This window comes from Hevea brasiliensis, chromosome 2, assembly GCF_030052815.1.
Source record: "Hevea brasiliensis isolate MT/VB/25A 57/8 chromosome 2, ASM3005281v1, whole genome shotgun sequence".
Classification (NCBI taxonomy): Eukaryota; Viridiplantae; Streptophyta; class Magnoliopsida; order Malpighiales; family Euphorbiaceae; genus Hevea; species Hevea brasiliensis.
The window spans coordinates 7,439,557-7,450,098 of NC_079494.1; the positions used below are offsets into that span (position 1 = coordinate 7,439,557).

At 33.3% G+C, this 10,542-nt stretch overlaps 2 protein-coding genes and 1 non-coding gene across 10 annotated transcripts; 2 read left to right on the forward strand and 1 right to left on the reverse strand.

Annotated features, from left to right (window-relative positions):
- Window positions 1-1,656: 1,656 nt before the first annotated feature.
- On the forward strand, window positions 1,657-7,579 carry LOC110667580 (protein WEAK CHLOROPLAST MOVEMENT UNDER BLUE LIGHT 1). 8 transcript variants are annotated; one of them, XM_058133477.1, is made up of 5 exons: window positions 1,657-1,805; window positions 1,920-1,977; window positions 3,150-3,311; window positions 3,393-4,012; window positions 5,368-7,579. In XM_058133477.1, the coding sequence occupies exons 3-5, from the start codon at window positions 3,182-3,184 to the stop codon at window positions 7,237-7,239; spliced, it is 2,622 nt and encodes an 873-aa protein (XP_057989460.1). In that variant the 5' UTR covers window positions 1,657-1,805; window positions 1,920-1,977; window positions 3,150-3,181; the 3' UTR covers window positions 7,240-7,579. The 8 variants fall into 8 exon arrangements, with proteins under 8 accessions (XP_057989460.1, XP_057989451.1, XP_057989438.1 ...); XM_058133484.1 differs by having other exon boundaries at window positions 1,676-1,805; window positions 1,923-1,977; XM_058133468.1 differs by having other exon boundaries at window positions 1,674-1,805; window positions 1,923-1,977; window positions 3,154-4,012.
- Window positions 7,580-8,104: 525 nt separating this feature from the next.
- On the forward strand, window positions 8,105-8,190 carry TRNAY-GUA (transfer RNA tyrosine (anticodon GUA)). The gene is given in 2 exon segments: window positions 8,105-8,141; window positions 8,155-8,190. It is a non-coding gene; the product is annotated as a tRNA-Tyr (tRNA).
- Window positions 8,191-8,552: 362 nt separating this feature from the next.
- Window positions 8,553-9,918, reverse strand: LOC110667566 (photosystem I chlorophyll a/b-binding protein 5, chloroplastic). Its single transcript, XM_058133493.1, has 6 exons — window positions 9,632-9,918; window positions 9,396-9,528; window positions 9,201-9,313; window positions 9,010-9,114; window positions 8,836-8,924; window positions 8,553-8,769 (listed from the first exon to the last, which is right to left on the reverse strand). Exons 1-6 carry the CDS (start codon window positions 9,850-9,852, stop codon window positions 8,627-8,629), a joined length of 804 nt encoding a protein of 267 aa, XP_057989476.1. The 5' UTR covers window positions 9,853-9,918; the 3' UTR covers window positions 8,553-8,626.
- Window positions 9,919-10,542: the final 624 nt, after the last annotated feature.

Here is a 10,542-nt window from a genome sequence, read left to right on the forward strand (position 1 = left end):
TTTTATTATAGTATTTATGTATTTATATGAAATTATGCTAACTCATAAAATATATAGAATAAATTATTTATGTCACAATTAATATTAAAATTTTTATTTTTAAAATAAGTAAAAATATTTTTAAATTTTAGTTTTATTATGTAGTTTTAACTTTTCATTTATTTCTATCAATTTAGCTTTTAATTAAAAGATAAAGTTGAATGAGGAATTAATTGTTAATAATAAAACAAATTCAAGGACAAATTTATTTATAATAATTATATTTATGAGAAAAATAATAATTTATTTTAAAAAGTATTATTTTTTTTTAATTTTTATTAATAATAAAAATTGAAAAAAAAAGAACGAAATGTTGAAAGTTTAGATAAAATTAAAATTATAAATATTTTATTTATTTTTAATATATATATATAGTTGAAAAAGTAATTAATCTTTGCACCCTCTTAAGCCAACAATAAATTCAAATATATAAAAGCCAATACTTCATCTATATTATATTTATTTGATCAACAAGATTTTGTGGTCATAAGTCTTGTGGTTGATAGCTTTAGTCAATGGATAGATAATTATATATTTTAAGTTTTATTTACTTGTGAAAAATAATTTTTGTAATTTTTATTTTTTAAGAAGATTTTTATTTTTATTTTTATAAAAATAAAAAATATAAAAAATATGTTCATACAAGAATTTTAAGAAACTATTCATATCTTTCATAAAAAAAATAAATTATATAGAACAAATTTAAAATTTTATTTTATTTTTAATTTATTTGTAATAATATGATTAATTATTGATTAATTATTAATTAATTTTAATTCGAATACTAAATCTTACTCTAAATAGGAGTCTTTTATATGCCTGAAACTTAAGCCTTGACATACAATATTCTCTTTAATCAATTTTATATTCTACTTAATATTTATATTGACTTAAGCATCGAAATTGTTGTGTTGAATATTCATTATTTAAAATTATTAATATAAATAATTAATTAAATATAAAATATATTTTAGAACTATATTTATATAGTTTTTACATATTATTTTTAAATAGATATAATTTAAATATTTTATAGATAAGTAGACATTTAATATAGAAATTATTAATAAAAATATTTTATATATTATTAATTAAAATTTATAAAATTAAATAGTTTTAAAATAAATTTTAAATAAATTTAAGTATTAAAATTTAAATTTAAATAAGTAAAAATTACAACTTAATTTATATATTTTAATAAAATTAATTAATTAATTTTTATTTTAAAAATTATACTATTTAGTATTTTATTTTTTTCCTGTAAATTATTTAATCTTATTATTAATTCAAGAAATAAAATTATTAATCAAATAAGGAAAAATAATTATATTATTAAATATATAGAAATTTAATAATTTATAAATTTAAAATTATTGTGACTTAATAATCATGTTATTTAAAATATAGTAATTTTTAAAATATTAAGAAAATTAAATAATATATTTTTTTAAAATAAATAAATTAAATAATTAATTTTATTAAATATAAAGATTAAATATTAATTTTGTTAAAGTGGTGGTCAAAAATTAATTTTTTTTTAATTTTTTTTATTTTTCCAAAAAAAATAATGATTTGAATGATTTTCCTTGAAACCCACCACCACTCCCAAGGCCCTACTGCTGTCTGCTCCTGCTATTTTCTTCTCACAATTCTCAGGCCATAAAAATAAATAGAAGACGACAGAGAAAATCAAAAAAGAAAAATCTAATCTTGAATAGAAGCAGAGAAAGAGAGAACGTACAGTCTGTGAGACGAGGTAGGCGCAGGTAGGCTCCAGCCCACGCACGTGTTTTCTCTCCTGTTTTTTCTCTTCTATTTTTAGCTCCTTACTAATTTTCTTTTCTTTTCCCTCATATATTTTTTTCTTCAATCAATTTCAGCAGAGATCGTTAATATTCTCCTCAATTCTGCTTCTCTTTTCGTTTCTGGATAATCTTGGTAAATTTCTCTTGCCCCTTTCTCTCTCTGTCTCTCTCTCCTTTTTTTCTTCCTTTTTCTTGTTCATGTTTTCATTGAATCAGCTTAGATTTCGAATTCTATGCTGTGGATTATATTCTTTGTGTTCAGTTTCCAATCCTTCTTTTTTTTTTTTTTAATTTTTGAAAGCTGTGGGAAGGAATTTCTGGGAATTTTAATTTTCTACGTTGACTTTGGTAGTGAGTTTTTGTTTGGTTTCTTAAATGTGGTAACGGTTCTTGGGATTCTTAAATGAAGTTAAGTTCATTGATTTGGATTTCCTGTTGTGTTGGATTGTAGGTGATCAATATTTTTTATTTATGGTGGTTGTTTCAGTTTTGGTACTTGTTTACTGTTCACCAATAATTTTCGGCATCAAGTGTGGGATTAGCAGAATGCTGGATCTTAATTTTGCAAATATTGGAGCTTAATTATGTTTTAATTGGGTGAGGGATGGTGGAAAGTGGGCTGTGTGCTTTTATGGGTGAAGGGGGAAAAGGATTATACAATAATTAGTTAAAAAAAGGAAGAAAAATCTCATCTTTAAATGAAGTGGTCTGCAATTTCAAGTTTATGATGTGGCTAATCTGTTATAATGAATATATAATGTTTAAATGCATGCAAATGCAAATTAGGCTGAAAGAGAAAAAGATGTTAATATGGCATGTCTTATAATCTGCTTCTGGTCTTATTTATTATTGCAAATCATAATTATATGGTTTAGTTTCTCATTATAATTGATTTTTCAAATGTGTAGACAACAGGGAGTATGGAATATGGTTTTTCCGGCTAAGACTAGAATCTCGTATTACATTGTAGACTATAATTCTGTGGCTGTATTCTAATTCAGCTTTAATATCAGCTTTGATGATTCTTATTGTTTATGAGGCTTGATTCCTTGGTTCATAATTGAAACATCTGATTTTTCATGTGTTGGCATCCTAGTCTACCTTGATAATTTTGATCTCTAACAATGGGGTTCACTAGGAAATAAATACAGTGATTAATAATGTTAGCTTCAGTATTTGATAGCATAGTCCAATCATGCATTTACATAGCGTTGCTGTGACATTCTAATTCTTGCTGCTAAAATTCTTTATGAGATTGTTGGCTTATCTTTTTCTAATTTAGTTTTTGTTTTATTTCGGATTCAGACAGGAGTGGGACTCCTCACTGCATATTCTTTATGATGGAGGATGTAAAAGTTGCTGAAGTTATTCCTCCTCCAGATTTGTCTTCATCCTCTCAAGAAAACAATCATTCTTATAAGGAAGGCTCAATAAACCCACTTAATAATGGAAAAGTAGAATCTGACAGTAAGTTATCAGTAATGGAACATTCTAATTCATCATTTATCCAAGATGTTTTTGATAACCCTATCCTAGCGGAAAATTCAGGTCAAATTCAACTTCTTCCAACGGACAATCTGGTGTCTACTTCAATAGCTGATATAATAGAGACAGACAATCCAGGTACAGTCAAGGAAGATTCAAAAACGGAAGCAACACAAGATTTCTCCAATGGACGAGAATCTCAAGAAAAAATTGAAACCGTTGCAATATCCTCTAATGGACAACATTACCAAGAGAAAACTGAAGCTGTTCAAAGTTCTGCAGATGGATTGCAATTGCAAGAAAAAACTGAACCTCTGCAAAATTCCTGTGACATGCAGCAATCACAAGATACTTCTTCTCTTGACAGTTCCCACATTCATATTGATGACATTATACCTATTGCTTCTTATCCTAAGGTGAGCTCGCAATCCAATGAGTTTGATCTTCCCCACATAAAGGTCAGAGTGCAAACAGATGAACCTACCTCTGCCTCACCATATGCAAAGATTGCCAGTCATATTGTCAGGACACCATCATCTCTCAATTCACCTGGAGATGTTAAGCAGGGCGGCATATACAGAGGTCTTATTGATACAAGGGCACCTTTTGAATCTGTTAAAGAAGCTGTTTCCAAGTTTGGAGGAATTGTAGATTGGAAAGCCCACAAAATACAAACTGTTGAGGTACATGTGAGCTGCTATTGTTATTGATATCACTATTCTGCTGCATTTTCTTCACAATTATACCTTTTATACACCATTTCACCGGGCACTTCTCAATGCTTTTGATACCAAGTAGGAAAGCAATGTTTTTGCTTCCGTGCCTTTTTATTGTTTTTAGTGTAAAGCTGGAATTCTAAGGTGTGTTCTGTAGACGTCTAAGTTGTGCATATGGTTCTGATGGTGTTGATGGCTATAGCAATATCAGTGGTACCTGTCGTTGATGGTTTTGCAGGAAGAAATATATATATATATATATATATATAGTTGCCACTACAAGGAGCCTCAAGAAATTGATTCCCAAGTGAAAAATCTTCTTTACATCTTTCTGAAAATGGGGGGAGGAGAAGATCAATTGCATTGAGTAGTATGTAAAACCATAAAGTTTGTGAAAACCATATGATTGGAGAAGAATCATTAAAAATAAGAAACAAGAATCACATCACATTAATTATACTATTTAAATATTCAAAAAGGCATCCCCCCCCCCCCCCTCAAAAAAAAAAAAAAAAAAAAAAAATGGCAACTGCATGTTTTTGGTATATGGTATAGGCTTGAGTGATGGAGTGGAGAATCTATGATATCACCTTGATATGGCAATAGAAGGAAGGCTAGAGCTTCTAGGGGTTGGATTCCATGTCTGCCTATAAACAACCAATATATTCAGGTCGATTTTTATGTTTGTGGAGTGTGGTTATATCTTAGTTTCAGCAGTGGCAGAGATTCTGTCAGTTGTTTGGACAGTGACTGTAATGGTGTGAAGTTATTTGTTGTAATAACAATAGTACACTAGTGATGATGATTTAATTCATGGAAAATTGTAAACATATACTTTTGGAGAATATAACTGTTTCAACAAGGCAAATATTTTTTACTTCAGCCTCCAAAATTAACCTTGATGACATTATTGTACTTTAATGATGGTTATATAAAGAAAATTTTGGGAGACAGCAAATATTTTGACTTCTGCTTCCAAAATTAATCTTGATGTCATTATTGTGAACTATTTCTTTGATTATTTGTTTTCAGGATCAGGTCATTCTTTTCTTCTTTTTTCCATTTTAGAAATAAAAAGGGAGGAAGAGAAGATGTGCATTCAATTTTTTCATGAAGGATATTCTTCTCTGAGTATTGCCAGTGTGTTACTTGTGTGCCGTGAAAGTGGGAGTTTCTGTTTCCTTGAATTTGTGCAGAATCAGTGATTTTATTTCTTCTCAACCTGCTTCCAATCATTGCATTCATTTTGATATTTTGTGCCAATATCAGGAACTCTGTACATCTACACAATTAGTAACTTTTTTTCTTTGCAAACTGTGTAGAGACGCAAGCTTGTGGAGCAAGAGCTAGAGCAGGTACAGAAGGAAATGCCTGAGTACAGGAAAAAGTCGGAGGATGCTGAACTGGCAAAAATACAAGTTCTTAAGGAGCTGGACAGCACTAAGAGGCTTATTGAAGAGCTAAAGCTCAATCTGGAGAGGGCACAGACGGAAGAGCATCAAGCAAAACAAGATTCTGAGCTTGCCAAGCTGAGGGTAGAAGAACTAGAACAAGGAATTGCTGATGAGGCTAGCGTTGCAGCAAAGGCACAGCTTGAGGTTGCTAAAGCGAGGCATGCAGCTGCAGTTTCAGAGCTCAAATCTGTTAATGATGAATTGGAAACGCTGAAAAAGGAATATGCTTCTTTAGTTGCCGAGAAATATGAAGCTGTGAAGAAAGCTGAAGAGGCTGTTTCTGCATCCAAGGAAGTTGAGAAGACAGTTGAGGAACTTACTATTGAGCTGATTGCTACAAAGGAATCCTTAGAGTCAGCACATGCTGCCCACCTGGAGGCAGAGGAACAAAGAATAGGAGCAGCCATGGCAAGGGAGCAAGATTCCCTCTATTGGGAAAAGGAATTGAAGCAGTCAGAAGAGGAGCTCCAGAAACTTAACCAACAAATTCTTTCAGCAAAGGATCTCAAATCAAAACTAGACAATGCTTCAGCTTTGCTACTTGATCTGAAAGCTGAATTAGCAGCATATATGGAATCTAAATTAAAGGAGGATTCTGATGAAGGAAACACAAAAGCTGAGCAAGAGGAACCAGAGAAGAGAACTCATACTGACATAAAGGCAGCAGTAGCTTCAGCAAAGAAGGAGCTAGAAGAAGTAAAGCTTAACATAGAGAAAGCAACTGATGAAGTTAATTGCTTGAAGGTGGCCGCCACATCACTCCAGTCAGAGCTTGAAAAAGAAAAATCATCTCTTGCTACAATGAGGCAGAGAGAAGGAATGGCATCAGTCACAGTTGTTTCTCTTGAAGCAGAGCTGGATAATACTAGGTCAGAGATAGCACTAGCTCAGATGAAGGAGAAAGAAGCAAAAGAGAAGATGGCAGAGTTGCCCAAGCAACTGCAGCAAGCAGCAAAAGCAGCTGATGAGGCCAAGCAACTGGCTCAAATAGCTCATGAAGAGCTGCGCAAGGCAAAGGAAGAAGCAGAACAAGCAAAGGCTGGAGCAAGTACAATGGAGAGCAGATTACTTGCAGCTCAAAAAGAGATAGAGGCTGCCAAGGCATCTGAAAAATTGGCTTTAGCAACTGTTAAAGCATTGCAAGAGAGTGAATCAGCTCAAAGCACCAAGGATGTAGATTCACCTGCTGGTATAACACTTTCTTTAGAGGAGTACTATGAGTTGAGTAAACGTGCTCATGAGGCAGAGGAGCAGGCTAACAGAAGGGTGGCAGCTGCAATTGCTCAAATTGAGATCGCTAAGGAGTATGAGTTAAAAATTGCAGAGAAGTTGGAAGAAGTGAATAAAGAGATGGCTGCAAGAAAGGAAGCGCTAAAAATTGCAATGGACAAGGCTGAAAAGGCCAAGGAAGGGAAATTGGGTGTAGAACAAGAGTTGAGGAGGTGGAGGGCTGAACATGAGCAAAGACGGAAGACTGGTGAACCTGGTCAAGGAGACGCTGCCCCTGTTAAAAGCCCAAGGACCATCTCTGAAGACAGGAAGGAATCTAAGAACTTTGATGAGGCTCTGGATGCGTCAGTCGAGTATGAGTCGAGTCCAAAAGCACATATGCATATAACTACCACTGAAACTGAATCGTCCTCAGAAGTAAATGTTCAAAAAAAGAAAAAGAAATCATATTTCCCCCGATTTTTAATGTTTTTAGTAAGGAAAAAGTCACACTCATCCAAGAAAGGGTAAGAATTCAGCGAACATAGAAGAGAAGGCCTGCCTTAGTTGTGATTTTACATCTCTTTGCAGGGCATTCACCTTCACATTATGGATATGATCATACAGAGGTTTTCTTTGAATGTAAATGTTGGCTATTAATTTGTGTATGATAAGTTGGTTGAATTATATTTTTTTTCCTCGCAGATGAGAAAAGGCTGGTTGGCTTTGGTGAAGGTTTTTTTGATATTCTAGTGTTTGGCTGGGGAAGGACATAATAAGTTGTTTTTGTATTGTATAATTTTGCAACATTCCAACATGGAAATATTGTAAAGGTGTGCAATTGGTTTAATTGAAAGATTTTGTTTTTTCAGTTGTTTGTATAGTAACAGGTATAATTTTCCTCCCATATTGGATGTTAAGCATCTCTAGATGATGATACATGCAGGTTTATATCCACGAAATGAATATGGTAAAGATATAAATATTAAGATGAATGTCTGGTATGATACAAATGGTTAAGATTAAGAATAATCGTATCTGTTACAATGTACACACATTGAAAATAAAATGAGAGTGATCACTAAAAGAATTTTGTCATGTCTAACTAATTTGCAATTAATTGTTGTTGTACCAAGAATTGGATAGCTTTGGAAAAGAGAACAAAATAAAATAAATTATCATTCTATATTGTTTGGTGTATACAGTACAAAAAATAAATACATTAGTATAATTAAATATGAAATAAGTTTCCAATTTATTATTTCTTTATGGACTAACAACAGCCTCACCCACCCTGCTAGAGTTAAAATTGGTGAATTGAACATAAAAAGCAGGAGGATTGTATTTGCTTAGTTAACTATTTTTTATATAGTTATTATTTTTTTGACAAACAAGTCCGACCTTAGCTCAGTTGGTAGAGCGGAGGACTGTAGTAAGGAAGCTGTAATCCTTAGGTCGCTGGTTCGAATCCGGCAGGTCGGATATGTTTTCTGCCTTTTTTTTTTTTTTTTCGTCACATTTTTGCTTCACATTCTCAATGATGAATTATTCAGAAGGCTTTTGACATATTGAAGGAGAAAAATGAGTCATGTAAATGATCATTTAAGTGGAGCTGATATGAATGTTTATTCATTAGGATTAGCTCAGTTTATAAGGCTGAAAACTTTTTTTTTTTCTTATCAATCAGGGTTTTGATTTTATTGAAATATACTTTCAAATTATTTATCTGAATGTATCAGGCCAGTGTAAGGGATTGCGTTTTTAAAATTATTCACCGAACAAATTTAATCTCAATATACAAATGCTGACAAAGAATAAACGAGAAAAAAAAAAAAAAAAGCGAATGATTTTATGACTTCATTTACATTTGATTTCACCATGTTATGATGGATAACTACAATAGTGTTCCATTTCATATCTAGGAAGAAGAATTAGATAGGGTTTGAATGATAGTTTTGCGCCATGGATTAGAGAGGTGCTCCACAAGATTATCAATAGGACCCGCATGAGTCACAGCAGCTTGCACAAAAATGCCCAGCATTGCTACCATTGCAAGCCTTCCTGCAAACCAGGATTTTGTTAATACAAAGAATCTAATAATTGAAGCTGTAATTATGCAAAACATACCATTTTTTATCTCTTTCAGCTTCCAGTCATGAGCATATTTTATGTCTTTAGCCAGGCCAAGAGGGTTAAATAGAGGACCTCCAGGGTAGCTGTTCAATTGTGGGGTAAAAATTGTTAATCGAAAGTACAGATTCAATATCAATTCAATACTATGTCATAGAATATTACAATTACCCAGGTTCCAAGCCTTCTAGTGCAGCTTCCATTCCGAAAAAAGATCCCTCTTTGGCCTGAGATCCAGGGCTAACATAATCCATGTACCTTCTTGTCTCAGCATATCTGCAAAAACAAAAAAGAACCAAGTTTTTTTGCTTGAAGATTTCAAATTGGGTCGCCATAGATCTGGAATGGAAAACCAATTTTACCCCATCAAGAGTAGTTGAACAACGAGCAAAGTTCTTGTGCTTGCAAATTCGTACTTCACTGCACCTGCTTCGTACCAAACGGGCAATTTGCTAATCCCTGTTACGCGTAGTAGCTGCAACACGGCACTAAACTATCACTAACATCGTGTTTAGGAAGAAAGGAAAATGACGGATGGAAAATAAGAGGTCACTAACATCTGTGAAAAGAATTCCAGCAACGCCAAGCATGGCAAAACGAGCATGAACCAGCTCTGCCTGCACAAACCATTTCAAGCTTTCTGGATCCTCTCCAAGTCCAAGTGGGTCAAACCCATAATCTCCAGCCAAACTTATAATGACAGAAAATCATAGAAAGAAGACAGTTAAGCAAAACAAAATGGGGAAAAAAAATTGCAGCCATGCTAGAACTTATGGAGGGTACTGTGGCTCACGTTCCATCAAGATATGGTGGAGGGTCGAGCCCGGGTAGCCAAGTGGGTCGCTGTTGGGCATGAACCACAGTTCGTGTAAAACATCGAGTTCTTCCTATTTTAGAATTCCAAAACGTATCCCTTAAGCCTAATGACGATTTGTACATGCTCTTAGATGCGAAGCACAGAGAGGATGAAGAACATGGCCGAGCAAACAATGCTCTCCCCATCACAAGGGCCATCTTTTTTTTTTTTATCAGTCTATCAACAAATACTGAGTGAAGGCCTCTACAAAAACCACATATGCAACTACCATCCAAAGTAAGAACTTATCTTTATATAGAACAGAAACAAAAACATGATAAGATGGCCCCACCAAAACCCAACTGGCTCTGAGGTGAATTTACTAAATTTTTTAAGGCCAATCAAATGTGAGCATTCTGAGGTTGAGAGGCAGCTTTATAGTCATTAAGAAGAAAATATAGTACACGTCGTAGTGCTTCACCATATCATGAGTAGCAGTTGCTCCTTCATTGCGAAAAGTGTAACTGTAATACAATGACAAAATCGCAGTCATTAAATAACCAGCAAATGGAAATCTCATACAACTATATTGCATTTGCACATCATTCTTCATCTTCAGATGATCCAAGTTTATCTTAGTTAAACAAAAGTCTAAAACACAATTCTTAAGCTTTCACAAACCATTTGACACCCACAACCCCACCCCCCCCCCCCCTAGGACACTGAGAAATGGTCTCAGTAAAGGGGGTGGCCTTACTAAATTTTTTAAGGCCAATCAAATGTGAGCATTCTGAGGTTGAGAGGCAGCTTTATAGTCATTAAGAAGAAAATATAGTACACGTCGTAGTGCTTCACCATATCATGAGTAGCAGTTGCTCCTTCATTGCGAAAAGTGTAACTGTAATACA